The sequence below is a fragment of the Cryptomeria japonica genome, chromosome 2 (genome assembly GCF_030272615.1).
Source record: "Cryptomeria japonica chromosome 2, Sugi_1.0, whole genome shotgun sequence".
NCBI lineage: Eukaryota > Viridiplantae > Streptophyta > Pinopsida > Cupressales > Cupressaceae > Cryptomeria > Cryptomeria japonica.
Window position 1 is genome coordinate 549,867,016 of NC_081406.1, and position 16,758 is coordinate 549,883,773.

General features: G+C 34.7%; 1 protein-coding gene across 4 annotated transcripts in view; it reads right to left on the reverse strand.

Annotated features, from left to right (window-relative positions):
- The window catches only part of LOC131030358 (frataxin, mitochondrial), an 83,014-nt gene that overhangs the window by 30,178 nt on the left and 36,078 nt on the right, over positions 1 to 16,758 (reverse strand). For all 4 annotated transcript variants that reach the window (XM_057961146.2, XM_057961145.2, XM_057961143.2 and 1 more), the window contains one exon: positions 2,884 to 2,956. In XM_057961146.2, the coding sequence (XP_057817129.2) occupies positions 2,884 to 2,956 (73 nt within the window). The remainder of the gene's footprint in view (positions 1 to 2,883; positions 2,957 to 16,758) is intronic.

The window sequence follows — 16,758 nt, forward strand, 5'->3', positions numbered from 1 at the left end:
GGGTTTGGGCAAAAAAAAATTTGCCCTTTGAGTTTGTGGGTCGGGTTCATCCGTATATATATATATATGCAAAAATTTAAAGAAATATACAAAATTATAATAGTATGCTAGTTCATCATTGACCAATGCCAAATGCCAATTTATGGTCCAGAATTTCAGTATTATCATATTATGTCACATGCCATATAATATATATCAATGTATTGTATATGTCTAGGTTCATGATTCAAATGAAAATTAAGCGTTTGCAAATTTTTAGTCATTATAATGGGGCTTAAAGAGAGAGACAAACGACAAACTACTCAGCCACTTGCTACACGAGATTGTTAAAGGTAGCAAAGGTAGTTCAACCAATAAAAACCAAATCTATACTCTTTTGTCAAGATAAGTCACAAGGTTAGAGTTCGAGTTTGAATTCAACAACAATAAAATTTGGATAAAATTCAATAGGAGGAAAAAATTGGAAAAAAAAACGTTATTAAATTTGCTTTATATAAATTGGAATCTTTTTAAATATAAATAATATATTTAAAAAATTATTAAAATAAATAATATTAAGTTTATTTAATTTAATTTAGACTTATTAAATTTTATAAGTTAATAATTAAAATTTTAATTTATTAAATTTTATATATTAATAGTTAAAATTTTTAATTACATATTCTAAAATATTAAAATTTTAATTTATTAAATGTTAATATTAAAAAATAAAAATTAAATTGTATTAAAAATCATGCAAATAAGGGGTGGACCCCACAGTGCAATGGTAGTTGCAAGCCCATTGTTGATGATGGATCATTGATTCGATTCCCACCTAGGTCAATGCTTGACAATGTCTAAACGGTTATCACTGGCGGCTTTGGAGAATGTACAACGGTAAGAGGATGGAGGGCGTTGGCACAACGACATAAAATAGTGTACTGTTGATGATACCCGACAAAGGCGTTGGCCCCCGAAATGGAGATCGATCCCCACACCACAAAACGATGTGATGGATCCCGTCGGCGGTGTCAAAATCAATCTACCCGAAGGAGCACGGGTTTTGAAGGAGTGACAAGTAGAGTGGAGAGATAAGGAGGGCTAGGAGAGAAAAGAGAAGAGATAAGGGGAGATAAGCAATGGAGGGATAAGCAGGCTAGGAGAGTGATAAGGAGAGATAAGGAGAGGAGTGATAAGGGAGGATTAGTAGAGGAGTGATAAGGAGTAAGGAGAAGAGATATAAGGAGGATAATGATTAAGGCAATAAAATGATACAATTGGTCTAGGGTTAATCCTGGCAACTAAGGATGAGGTCCCTTTAAAAAGCGGCCTTACTAGTTCATAGCTCTAGTCAAAAGCGTTCACCAATCGAAAAAAAAAAATCGTGCAAATAAGGCAATGCATATAATAAAATAATAATACAATATATGAGGCAAGATTGTTCAACTATTGAACCATCAACAATAATACGTATATTATAAAATTAAATCATCAAATATCGTGCAAATGAAAACAATAAAATAAAATTATATTGTTTATAAGATTTTTGAAAAGCACCGTATCTAGTCATGGCCGCCCACAAACCCTACTTAATATGTTGCAATCACCCACAGTAGCGTGCTACAAATGCCCAAGTTCACACCTAGGTTCGCCCAAGTGCAGTCCAAGGGTCCCAAGTTCTCTACGGGTCCGTGTACATAGAACCACAGAGAACCCGAGGCCCCTAGGGCACACACGAGCTGCAGCCATGCATACCCAAGCACAGACCTGAACCCACACGGACTAGTCTCGAGCACAACGGCTAAAACACACAAACTCAATAACTCAATGTAAAAGTGACATGAACAACACTATTGATTTTTTGTGGATGTTGTATCACATGTATACTTGTTTGAGAGCATGCATAGAATTGACAACTTCATTTGAGTGTTGAAAACATGTAGTCGTCATAGATACACGAAGGATTAACAAGTTGGGTAAAAGCCACGGCACTATGATATGTTTGTAGAATATTGAATCAAATGTATAACTACTAATTGAACACATGTATAACTACCGATTGAACACATGTATAACTACTGATTGAACACATGTACAACACCAGAAAACTTTTTTGAGTATTACAAACATGTAGCCTCCATAGTGGCATGAAGGATTAGAAAGTTGAGTTAAATGAGCAGCAATATCACAAATTCTCAGGTGTTGCGAGGGCATATTCTTATTGAGAAAGAGCATGGGCAGCATTGTGAGCATATTCTTGAACGTTGTAAGCATATATCTTCTTATTCCATTAAAAGGTATTTCATTGTAGCATGTAGAAATGACAACGCTTGTTCCAAACAAGTAGAGAACTGCACACTCTTGGAATAAGTGGAACTGCACAATGCACATTGTTGAAATAAAGCAAGATTGGGGTCACTTGTATGGGCATTTGATTAAGACTCCAAGATTTTCTATGAATCTCGTAATGTTTAAGATTGTTTCCTCCTCAAGAAAGCATGTAAATTTTGTACCACTTGTGTGTAGCAAGTAGGGAGAAATTTATAAATTTCTAAATCATTGAAGATTTCTTTAAGCATCACAAAATGATATATGATATAACTTAGGCACAGGCTGACATACACAAAAATCTCACAAACAGGCGATGTTTTTTGATTTCCTCAATATAAGCTTTTGTGGTACCAAAGGCTCCTTTAATAAAGGAGATATGTTCCAAATGAACTCCACAGTGATAAATCAAGTATGGTCTTATGTTGCATCACTTTCTGTTACAAGTAGCATAGCATAATCATCAAATAATAAACAACTGTCATTAATCATAAATTAAGTAACACAGTAAAAAAAATCTTGATTTTGTAAGTTCTATGAGCATAGTTTTCGAGAGCTCATAAATCATGATTGTACCTCAAGTTTCTCCTGTAAACTATGTAGTGTATCATCGGCTAGTTTATGGAACTCCTCCTCTGCCAAGATAGGACTGTATAAAGGAAATATTAATCAATTTTACTGTCAATGAAAAAGAAAAAGACAGATGTTGCCCCAAAAAATGTAGTATAATTAAAAATAAAACAATTGGGCACACACAAGTAAACTTTTCAAAAGAAAATAGATTAAATTTTTAAAATAAGACACAGATTCTCAAATAAAGTGCATGCTTAAAAGGTAGATGAAATTAGAGATATTTATCACAAGGTGAGGAGCAAAATATTGATGATTATTACAAAAAACTCAAAAATTGAATCATAGCTAGAATGTACTATAAACAGCTATTGTAAGTCAATATATTTTAGAAAGATTTATTCATCAAAGTTATATAGAAAAGCAATACAATACAAATCCCAAAAAAGAATGAAACCACATTTTTTCGATTTCAACTCCCAGAAGCAAACACATTAAAACTGCTTGTTGATACAAAAAATAGTATTACATTGAAACCATTCAAATCAGAAAAATAATATTCACCTGATAATGTCATCAGAAAGTATAACTAGATATAATTCTATAATCAATTCTATAAGTTGATTTGTCTAAGTATATATCAGGAATTGGATTTTCAAATAGTGACAAGATTCTGTCCATGTTCATCACTTGAGTTTGAGTTACTGAAGATTCATTGAGGGAATGAGGGAACTAAGTTAGAAAAAAACGTATTACTTTTTTTTCCACGTTTAACTTGTTTTTAATAATGCTCAATTCATCAATATTGCAAAAATGAGGATCAATGGAGACTGTAAAGCATTGATAACTTGCCGTGAATCTTATTCTGACATCAACTATGTTGTGCACCACAAAATGTTCATATTTATAGTAGGTGATTTGACAAGTAAGGATTTTCCATATTTGTTTTTAAATAGTTTCTTAAACATTTCTCATCAAGATACTAAAAAGATCAATCGCAAATGATTATGTATTTAAGTAACAACACTATCCTCCAGTGTGATAAAGAATTTTAGTTATATAAATAATAAGATCATATTTAGCAGACTACGTTTTACTTTTAACAATATCACTTGCAGGAAAAATATAATGGTTCCCTTCTAGCATTGCAACATGCCTTGATAAAATCTACTTAATTCAACACCATCATGCACATTGCTTTGTGAGAAGTAAACTAAGTTGTTTCTGTATTGTGCTCTAGTTATGATAATTCCCCAAAGATCAATGCTAAACTACTAATGATTGTTGATGTTATAGCAGCAGGAGATATCTTTTCCCTGACTGCTGTATTAATCATTATTAATACTTTATTTATTCTCTATTTATCGCTGACTAACTTCTGTGATCTCCTTATTTAATACTGTGTGTTAGTTTTCAACGTGTAATTATAATTTCTATTTTTTCCTTAACGGATGATTAAAGATTGTTTTCTATCAGGCTATTGTATAAGTCGCACCCCCTTGCTATGATGTGTCACCCCGATTGGGGTCATGACCTTTCACCTTTCTTGGACGGGTATTTTACTCCTTCAATCGAGGGGCCTTAGAGTTGATGATGGGGGAGTTTTATGCTGTATGTGCAATACCTATGATATATATATGCTGTATGCAGTGCATATAAAATATAGCTGTGTACTTACGTTGATCTCTGTGGATTATGCTGTATATATTCGTGTAATACCTGTCGAAGATTCTGCTGTATATATATATGTGTATTGTCCGTGAAGATATTGGTGTGCACATTTGCATTATCTGTAAGAAGTTATATTCTGTTCATATACGTGCGATAGTCGATGAATGCTATGCTGTGGTTATACGTGTGAAATCAGTTATATACATATATATATATATATAATCTGCTGTAAGTGTTGAGACATGGACCAGCTAGGACTCAAACCTAGGACCTTCCATACACTGCTGGAGTGCTCTACCACTGAGCTACTGGTCCCTCTTGGACCAGTCCATCGTCAGTCCAGGTGTGGCTTATTCCAACACCCCACCTTAAGCCACACCTCTCGTGTGCTTGGGGCTCCTAGCATGGACCTGGCTCTGATACCATGTTGAGACATGGACCAGCTAGGGCTCAAACCTAGGACCTTCCATACGCTGTCTGGGTGTGGCTTATTCCAACACCAACAGTAAGCACAATCAATATATTCAGATATTTCAGTTGTAATTCTGAATTTGAATTAGAACAGTAATATCAGAGATACTGCCCTGTACCTCTGCAATTTTAATTCTGATCCCAAAATTAACAATGATAAATTAGAACTTTAGATGTATGCCATGATACAAAAAGCAACCACATGTAACTTCAACTCATATCAATAACTACATATAATACATGCCCAAATACACTAATCTAAGGCATGACTACAAAACCTTTCGCAGTTAGAAACTTGCTGCATGCAATGAAAGTTTCATATTTGTTAGAATGCTTGTCATTAATGTAAAAAGATTGCAGACTGTATACATGGTTTGCACAAAGAAAGTCCACATAATGTTTGAACAAATGTATTAAGACTTAGGTCTTGAACGAACATACAAGATTTTAGATTTTCCTAAATATCATACTGATGTAATATCGTATTTCTGAAAGTACATATTACTTACACAGTGGATAGTCGTGTAATATGGACCTCTGCCAAATATCGGGCCAAACATTGTCAACTGGAGATTATGGAGAAATCTGGGAGACTCTTGAATGATATGCAGTAAAGTTTATTATAGGAGATTGGAAGAATGCAAATATAATCATCATATCTGTATGCCATCAAATATGACTAGCATGAAGAATGATGAAGACTAATTTGAATCTTGTAGACATTTATGTTTTCTGGTAACAGCGGTTCTTGTTTGTTTATTGGATTCATCAGTTATGAAGAATAAAAACACACGATGGAGAAAGCAGTTAGGGAGTTGGAAGTTTGTTATAACTATGTGTTTACTTCAAATTAAAATTGTATTAAGACTTCTCCTGTTCGGTTATACCTGAAGTGGTTATCAGTTATTAGTTATGTGTGAACAACACTATTTTCTTCTCTTCCAATTTTGAACAGCATTAATCTTCTATATTCGATACATAAAAGAGATGACAGTTTTGATAGTGTGAAATAGTTATGATTGCTGGTTATAATTAGTTGGAAGCAGTTTTGATTGTTATGGTTGGTTCTAACTTCTTCAAACTGCATTCACTCTCTATTTATGATTTGGAGTTCGATGTTAAAAAGGATAAGGTGAATGACTTGGATTGAAAGAGTTTATATGTTCAATGTATTCACAAAATTCAAAAAAAAAGTTACTGTGTTGAAAGTTCGAAAAAACTTATGCTGTAAACAAGGTTGTGGACAATCAATTGGCTCTGTGTTTTTGTGTCTATATATACACAGTGAGTATCATTCAAAGGCTGTGATCAAGGTCGTGGATAGCCAGTCAAATTTGTGTTTGTATTAGCACTGCAAGTATTATTCAAAGCTGTGACCAAGGTATCTTTATTTCTCACAGAAGAAAGGGTATTATTCAGATTGCTATATCATTGAACTGTTTTATTTAAGGAATTGTAAATAGATTTGACTTCAGAAGTATACGTTTCTTTTCTATCAAAGCACAGATATTGTCATTGTTCATATATATGAAATGCAGTTTGTTTAATCGTTGTTCTAAGTTGAATCACAGTTAAAGGAATAACTGAGGCTATGTACTGATTAATAACAACACCAAACAGACATGTATATGATATGTTGATCACAGAATGCCATTTATATTTGATGCTTTCTAAATATACAGGAACTCAGAAGTTAGAAGATTGATAAATTTTTCATATGATATCAATATTGTTGAAAGCTTTAAAGATTGCTATTTGTAATCTGCAATTGTTGTGAAATTGAACTTCTGTAGTTTTCTGTGTGGTTGGTGCCACAAAAACTTGAGTTGGTGCTCAAAGGTTTTGGATTGAAAGTGTTGGTGCACTTATAGACAGGGGTTTGATGACTCCTTAGGGTTGGTGCCCTTAAACATTGTAACTGGAGTATAGATTGTGAGGCTGGATTAGGACAGTAGATCCTAGCAGCATTCTCGCCGTGGTTTTCCCCATCCTGGGTTTCCACATAAATCTTGCATATTGTTATTATTGTGCATCTCTTCTATGTCTTTTAGTTTTCAGATTTAAGCTTGTTAAAAATTTAAGTTGTTTAAGAAAGATTGAAGTTTTTGTGTACTACTGATTCACCTGCTCCCCCCCCACCCCTCTCAGTCGTACCCCTGTGTTCTACAAGATTATGATGTGGAATTTAAATTATGAACAATTAGATGAAAAGCATAGAATTCAATGACGTGTGGTTGCATCTTATGAGACCACAATCAGAAATGATGAGAAATTATTGAAAACCTTCTGCCAACTTTGAAAAAGTTGCCCAGGCATGTCAAAGCTGAATACACTATGAACAATCACATGAATAAAAGAAAAATATATAAATTAAACTTATTCCGAGGAGCTCTTTAATTAATCCATGTAATGCAAATTGCAATATGCATGCAATTCTTTTGGAAGATGATCAACCATCCAATTCTTCAAATGACTCCTCATTTGCCGAAGGAATATGAAGTATTTATAGCTCTCAATTTTTCGTCCCTTTCCAATTTGACTATTATGTTGTAACTTTGTATTTATCATCTAATTATATCAAGAAATTTATTACCTCGTCACATATCCTAAGACAGTCTATTAATTGCTGTTGTGCTAAGCTGCAAGACTTGATAGTGGATGACACATTTCAGTATTTTGGCTTTTAGAAATGGCTTCAAATAGATTGTCTCCAATATACAGAGCTCTGGAGTCATCTAAGAGATCTTGGACTAGAGCTTTTGTACAGGCTATCATACACTCTCTCAAACTTGACCTGCATCTAGGCTGATAAAGGTGCCAAGGGCAACCTACATCAGCTAGCAAATTGGTCCAAGTAAGCTTATCTGCAAGTTCTATTCAAAAATAAAATGAAAATGCAAAACAAATGCAGAAGCACATTATACCTTAAATGAAACAAGGCATAGAAAACGTTTGATCATCTATTCATCATGAAAACAATAAACTGCATATGGTATAATGTTGGACTGAGAAACAACAACACTGTATCCCCATGGAGCTAGTTTATTGATGTGATGTATGGCAAATGTAATTACAAGACTGATGTTTGTACAAAGTCCAACCCACTCAGAATCCACTAGCTTATCAATTAAAGAGTCTTCAAATCAGTTACAAGACAGCACACTTCTAAGAGCCATTCATGTTCCATCCAATTTAGTTTTCCAAACTGACTCTTGATCAGCAGGATGGTCAGATGTGACGTCTCCTGATATCAAAGATGCGTCTTAAAGATTACCTTAGACGTACATCCTAATGTCCCAATTTTTTGTTTTCTAGAGCACATGGGACCCAAGATGAAGATGTGTGCTACAATGTCAGAGCCTTTAGCATTTGGTCAACATAGTTGTCCATACCACGAGGTAATAACAATGTTGTGCAAGTCACCAATACATTTTGCATTGATCTACAAATCAGCACTACATGAGCTCATATTATTTGCCCTTTCTTAAGAAACAATGGTGTGGTTGCCACTTACGAAAACTAACCCTGAAGCTACTAAATGTTGGAAATTTAGTATACTGTTTACCAACAAATTGCCTAACCATAGAGAAAACAATGTCCAAATCAAATTGATTGTATGACCCCTCTTAAAGTAGTCATGGTCCCCTTTATTGATTTTCCACCAACAGCGTGTGTTTTAGGCAGCTCAATTTCAAAAATGCTCATGATCAGAAATGAACGGTCAATCTTGAAGCAGTGTGCATGATTGAGCAATCCAAGACATAACAATTTGATTACACATGCATTTGTCTCATCCCACACTCCTTTATCTTGTTGCACACACACTATCTGATAAAGAAGACCAATGGTGAACATGACTTTGGAATGTTACAAAGGTGGCAAGGGTTGGAAGCAAACATGTGTAGTTGATCCCTCAAAGACATGTCAAGATCTATGGTTGTCCCTCATTTTGGACTTTATTGCTTGTGTCAATTAGCAGAGTGAACTCGCATTATTGATTTGTCAAGTGGTATGGCAAAATCAACAATTGTTGTTATGTTTGGCCTATATAAAGTTGTCAATGTTTAAAGGAGTGTGAATCGTCTCATGGCAAAATCAATGGTTGTCAGGACTCTGGCCACTAGAAGATTGTGTCAATGTTCAAAAGGAGTGTAAAGCATTTGATATGAGTAGATCTACAACTCACAACAGTCCTTTCATTTATTATCAAATTTTGTTATGGATGGTGGGTCCCAACTATTGTTAACCTAGGCCAACAGAGAGGATCTCTCATTTGACAATCTTTTGTCAATTGGGAAAGCCTCATAAGAGAGATGTGTGGCAAAGGTAGCATCATTGATAGGACCCACATAGTAAGATTCAAATAGCAATCAGACTGCCAAAACAGTTGAACTTCCTTTAACAACATGAAATGGCATCTGAATATAAATTGAAAGGTAGAGATAAAGACACTGGCTAAGTGGGCTCAAGTGAAGTGTAATTGAATGCTCTATGTATCTACAGATCAGAAAAGCAGACTGAAGGAGATAGCTATTGTGTTCGTATTTTACATACTAAAACATTTGTTGACTCTTATTGTGTTGCCATTTTTCCCATAAGGGTTTTCTAGATTAAACAATGTGTCCTTTGTGTATTGTGGATGTTGTTAGTTTCTGAATTTTCTTTAATTTCCTTACTTTCATATATTACAACGAATTTTGTATCTGATTTGATCACAAAACTAAATGTTCTATTGCAATCATTAACCAGTTTTCTCAACATTTGGTATCAGAGACAGAGATTGTAGCTTCATTGGAAGCAAGGGATGCCTTGTTTTGTTGTTGTGTTTCTAGTTGTGGTGGGACCATTTGTTAATTAGATAAAACTTGGAAATCTATGTTATAGAGGCGATGGCCAGCACCTCAAGATCTAATATTGAAAAGTTCAACTTCAGAACTTTAAATGGTGGAAGTTGAGGATTTAAATTCTCTTCGTCGAGAGATATCAACAGCTTGCAGTATTAGAATCAAAAAAACTGTATGGAATGTTAGATGAGGACTGGAATGGATAAGAAAGCTAGAAATACTATTCTTTTATGTCTTTTAGATACCAATTTAATGAATGCATTAGAAGAGAAAATTGCTAATAAGCAATGGAGAAAAATAGATGCATTATATCAAATTAAGACTCTTGAAAATAAACCATTTCTGAAAAAAAAGTTGTATATGTTGAAAATGAAGGAGACTTTGCAGCTAATCATCTTAACGCATTAATATTTTGGTTAGTAAATTAGTTTCAATTACTGTAAAATTAAAAGAGGGTATGTGTATCAATTTACTTTGTTCTTTGTCTGATTTATAGGATAGTCTATTTATAGCAATTAGTGGAATGACCTATGAACCTAAACTTAAAGATATTGTAGGAGCTTAACTTTGTGAAGAGAAAAAGAAAAAATTCATGGACGATTGCTATAAGATACCACATTTGTGAAAGATTGATCAAAAAATAGAGGCTAAGAAGAAATCAGGAGATAAAGAATGTCCAAGTCAAAGGACAAGTCCAAAACCCCTATAAAATTTAAACTGAAGTGTTGGAAATATGGTAAGAAAGGCCACATTTAAAAGGAAAGTAAAACTAGAAAGAAGAAAAATTCAATTATTTTTCTAATAAATCCTCAAACTATGATGAATTTTGTAGTGATGCATTTATCTTTGCTAACATCGTTGGTGATGATTCTTTGCTAATTGACTCAGGTGCCTCATTTCTTATGACTCCTCATAAAGGGTGGTATTCTGAGTACAAAAAGTGTGATGGAGGATACGCTTCCCTTGGTGATAACAACTCCCTCAAAATAGTTGGCCAGGGAAAGGTAAATCTGATCTTAAGTGATGGGAGAGTAAGTCTGTAATGTCCCCTATTTATAGGCTGTCAATTCCCAAAGGGAAACATACATTACTACCTACCATGTTACAGTAATTACGAATTAATGACAAGGGTTGCTCATAGTACAGTTAGGCATTGTCATTATTCAAGCCTAATCTTAATCCCCTTCTAACTTCTAATCCTGGATGGGAGACTTGCTTGTCTAAGGTGCGATGATACCATCTCCCTAATGCAACCCAGATTACCGAAACCTCAGTCCGTTCAACCTTGGGGCTCATAGCCCAGATTTCAAGATCATGAGTTCTTTCACCCTTGGGATTCATCTATCATGAGATGGTTTTACTCCGCCTCTCCCTAACAGCATCACACCACTCCTCCGGAAAAAGGAATTACAACTGGTTAAGAGCTTGGGACTGTAAATATGTCAATATCTTGTTGTACTACAAATGTATATGAAATTAAGTATGACTGTCATACATATTGCAGTCTATATTAATATTACTATTAAATTTTGCATAAGAACATTATCAAGCTTCATATAATTGTCATACATATTGCAGTCTATATTAATATCACTATTAAATTTTGCATAAGAACATTATCAAGTTTCATATAATAAGCATACATATTAAGCACATCCCCATGCATACCACCAAGAATAAGGATGTTACTACTTGTAACTTAATAACAGTTCTGATCTGATCTGATGTAATGTCCCCGCTTTGAAATATAATTTAATAATAAATATTGATAATAATATTAAAATACAAAAAAATAAAAAATAAAATTTAAATTAAAATATAAAATATTATGGTTAAATATAATTAAAATTTAATTAAGTTAATGAATGGTCAAAACACATGGAAGGAAAAGTTGCGACTCCCTCAAACCTAATTTATAAAAGGGAGAAGAGAACCTCATTTGAGAAGGGGTAGAATTTGGGAATCAGAGGTGCAGATCTGGTTTAAATAAGAAGTGCAGAACTGATTGTGAAAGGTTGTGTCCCTTTCAAAGGACAGGTGTGTCTCTTGCCAAAGGGCATACATGATGAAGAGGTGTGACTCACCCTCACATTGGAGGATATAAAGTGGAGAAGTTTTCATTTGAGAAGTAGCGATCCATGGAATAGAAAAAAAATATATGAAGCATTAGAAGCAGATTTAGGAGCAGACCTAAGTCAGAATTATAAGAAAATCTGGAAGAATGATATGAACACTTATCAAAGAGATCAGAACACGAATACAAATCTGCGAACAGTAATAAAGCGGGCATTGAAGGAAAAGAAGAGGAAATATTAAATCAATAACCAGAGAATCAGACTTGATGGAATAGAAAGGATTCTCATACACACACACACATATATATCTGAATATAGGCAGCAGATCAGATTGATATTAACAGCAGACCTGTCCATTTAAAGAGGGAAACAACATCAAACTAAATCTGTCCAAATTAGCACAACAGACTGAAAATAGACAACCTGCAATAATTCTACAAGTTTATTGGGCAAAATTTAGTGTCCTCCCAAAAGGGGACATTACATCTGATCGATGGTGATGTCACTGGACGCTTTGATTCCTTTCCTTTATATCTCTCAATGTGAGGGAGAGGTCACATCTCTTCATCATGTATGCCCTTTGGCAAGAGACACACCCTTTCACCATTAGCATCCTTTGAAAGAGTGCAACTCTTCATTATTTCTGCCCTTTGAAAGGGACACAACCTTTTACAATTAGATCTGCACTTCTGATTCCCCAAATTATCCCCCTTCAAATGAGTTCTCCTCTCCCATTTATACCTCATATTTGGGGGAGTCACAACTTATCATTTCATGCCTTTTGACCATTCATTAACTTTAATCAAATTTTAATCATATTTAATTATATTCTTTTATATTTTAATTTAATTCTTTTGTATTTTAATTTTATTAATTATTATTTATTATTAAATTATATTTCAAAGTGGGGATATTACAAAGTCTCAAGTGGTTTGCACATTTTTAGTGTTGCAAAGAATTTAATTTACATTTCTAAGACAAATGATTCTGGTATGCATATCAGTTTTGATAAGAGTGCTTGCAGGTTAGCAAGAGGGAACTCGGTGTTGGTTATGGGGATTCAACATGGAGGTCTCTTTAAGCTACAAGCATCTAATGCATAATCCAGCAAATGTTATTGGACCTATTGAATCATGTATGTTGTGGCATCATAGATCAGGTCACATTGATGAAAAAGGTTTGAAAACCTTGATTAAAAAAGATATGATGATTGGTTTTTCAAATTATTCCATGTATTTTAGTGCTGTGAACATTACGAGTTTGGAAAATAGAACACGGTTAATTATTCTTCTAATAGTACTAGAGCAAGTAAGATTCCAGAATTGCTTCATAGTGATGTGTGCTTGCAAATCTTGGTTTTAAACTAGACTAATTTTCTTGTTTTCCTCTTGTAGTGCTGCCTCTATTATTTTTCTCTCTCCAAAGCCCTTTGAGCGCTTTGGCTCCACTGCATTAACTAGATTTAGACCCACGAGCTGGCAAGATTGTTGTGCTTTGATACCATTTGTAATGTCCCTTTCTATAACATTTCCTACTTTGGCCTTAAAATAATATTTTTAATTCTAAATGATAATTAATTTACATTTATAAAAATAACTTAATCAAAATCATGAATTTTATTATTGCATTCAGATTTGTCACTTTGATATTATTCTGAAAATAATCTTCTCTTGATTTTCTGCTATGTTTCCTCTTCCAATTTACAGCTATTTTTCCTTAAATGTTTGTCCTTGATATCTAGACAAGTTATGGGTTTCGTCCAATAACTTGGCAGTACAAATTAAGGGTTTCCGTCCTTAAATCTCTTAATTTTTCCTTGGAGGGTTTGCATCCTCTTTGGCTGTGATATTTACTTGCAAAGTCACATAATAATTTCTTCCCATTGATGTCTTTATCTTAATGAAATGATTTTTCCTTTATACCCTATTGGTGAAAGAGTCGCCACTTTTCAGACCATCGCTGCCCTTGTAAGACATAATTTAATTTTATTAAACTATTTTGCTAGTGCTACCTTATGAATATTGCTAGTGTTATTTTTATCATTTTAATTGCCTCACCAATGATTTTAATATGCTGCGATCTCTGGCATTTTTGCGGGGGCATGACAGTCATGATCACAAGATCAACAACTTCCATTTATATAGGCATGGTGAAGTCTACTAAATCCTAACAATTGCTAACTATAAGTTATTATCATGGTAAATATAAAAGTAGTCATTCTGGATTGACAGATAAAACAATGCATGTCATGCAAGAGGTATACATGAGCATATGAATTGAGAGAATAAAATAAATCAGCACTTTAAAGTGCAGACAACCCCTACGGATAATCCACATGATTATCATCTAGCCTACACTGCCCTAATGAATATCTAACAAACCCATTTAGTGACCAGTTAATATAATTGCAGGCTAATAATAAGTTGTGTAATGGATAACTGACTTAGTTAATGGAATTATTATTATGCAGTCATGCACCAGCAGGTGTCAACCATCCCCTACCTATGCAAAAAATCCTCTGATGTTATATCAGACACACACCCCACCCGCCTCCCGCTAATGTTTGATGGCATGTTTAGTTTAGAGGACAAAGCACTGTAGCAAAACATCCAAGACGATAATCTGGTGAGAACATCCCACATAGTGCCCTGCATGCCTACTTCTTTACCAAATACTGAAACTATCCATTACAAGCATATACTGTGCTAATTAATATGTGTGCATGTGAAAAAAATATGTTCTAAATGTGTGTGTGCCTAAGAATTTAAAACGTAAACTATTGTTCATCTAAGCTAAATTTTTTGGAAGGACCATTTTTCAGTTTACTCATAGCCTGATAAAGCATGTCTACTTAAGACAATGAGCTCCATCCTTGCGAAATTAGTTATAGTCGAATTCTTATCTAGAAGCTTTTCAAAAGCTTTCTTTCTCTAACAGTTGACCATTTTCTTTGCCTACAATGGCAATTTAGATTTCAATTTTGTACTCAGGCCAGACTTCCAGACCTGATCTGTATTTGTTTAATAATACAGAAGCCCTGACTAAAACTGCAACACAAATCAAACTTAACCAGAAAACAAATTCGAATGATAACTCTAAATTCAACTGCAGACCACCATTCACTAAAACCTCCCAGTCCTACCTTCATTTTGAAGGCCATGGACCACCTAGAACCTGGATCCATGACATCCCATATGCATTCCCTCTGCTCCAGGGCTGCCACTAAGCTGACAGCCATTCACAGGTTATGTCTTCTGCACCATAGATTAAGTGTCCAAATGTAATGTCCCCTCTTGAATGATGAGACTTGGAAATGATTTTTCCTAGCCTTTACATTCCCAGGGATTAGGAGAAATTACAGAAATAAAGGGAATAAATGAATAATTAAAGATGGAGCCCAAAAAGCCAAAGTCTTAAGCACATATATTTTAATTATTCATTATGTTTTAAGAAGGGGCCATTTTTAAGTCACAACGTTATTTCTCCTAGGCGCCAATTTAATTATTCATACATCATTGGAATTTGTGCCTAACTCTCTTATAAGGATGTTTCTAGATGGATCGATGCTCGAAGAAGCATTATTATGATTGTCTTCTTTTATAGATTTATGAGCTCTGCAATCCAGAACACACACAGGACGAAAACCCTGTCATCTGCAGCCTGGACGCAACCCCAGGTCTGATTGTGGCAACATCATCAATTGGCCAGCATCAAAGCACTGCCATATTCCTATCACTGTGATAGAAGATCTCCAACCACGCATTTTGGGACTTCAAGCTCAGACTACAGCCAACATTCATGGGGGCTTGGAATCAGTGGACAACAAATTCTGCAATCCTGTAGCAACATATTTCCAGTCTGATTTTGTATTCAGCAATCGCAGCTTCCACCCATAATAAATAACGTGCTATGAATGAGGGTTTGGGCACCAAACACAGTTATGGCAATTTGTTGATCAGCATCAGATAGAGGTAGCATTCTTATTTAGTGAACTTGTTGTGGTTTGATCAGAATAATGTTAAGCAGAAGCTGAATGGAAAATAGTGATAGCTGCAATAATATCAAAAATTTCATTCTGTGAGTTTGTTCTTAAACGTATTTAGAATTTCAGTATATTACATTTGTATTTTGTTTGCCACAAATTATCAAAACCAAATCAATCCCTTGAAAATTTCAAGCAAGAATATTTCAATGGTATCAAAGCCACCTTTCCTCCCAGCCTGTGTGGTATTTCCTATGCATGTCGGTTAGAGGGTGATCAAAGTGGCTGCATATCAGAATTTATGGTTGCATGTCACTTCTAATCAGTTGCATGTCAGTTTGAAATGTTTCTATGCACTCGAGAGGGTCTGGATCACAGACACCAGGAGTAGGTCCGAACAGCAGCTGGAAGAAGAAGAAAACCCCTTGTATGATTCTGGCAACATGGCTTAACGGAGAAATGATGGTGGAAACAGTCAACTGAGCCTTCAGGATATTATGGCACAAATGGCACAGCAGCAACAACAAATGATGCAAACATTTATGCAGTCTCAGCAGCAGCTTGTAGCGGCAATCGGAAATTTAAGAATCCAACAACCGCAAGCACAAGGTCAAGATGGCACTAGAAGTGATGACAGGAATTATCATCAAGAAAGGACAGCTTCCAATGCTGTTAGGACAACGAACACCAGATCTGATTGGCCTCTAAGACTTGTGTTTGTGCCAAGGCCAGCTGAAGAGGAAGTGGTTCCAGAGGTAGAGGAAGAAGAGACTCAAATCACGGATGATGTCATGGTAGCATATGACGAGTACAGAATGATTCCAAATGATGTAAGGCA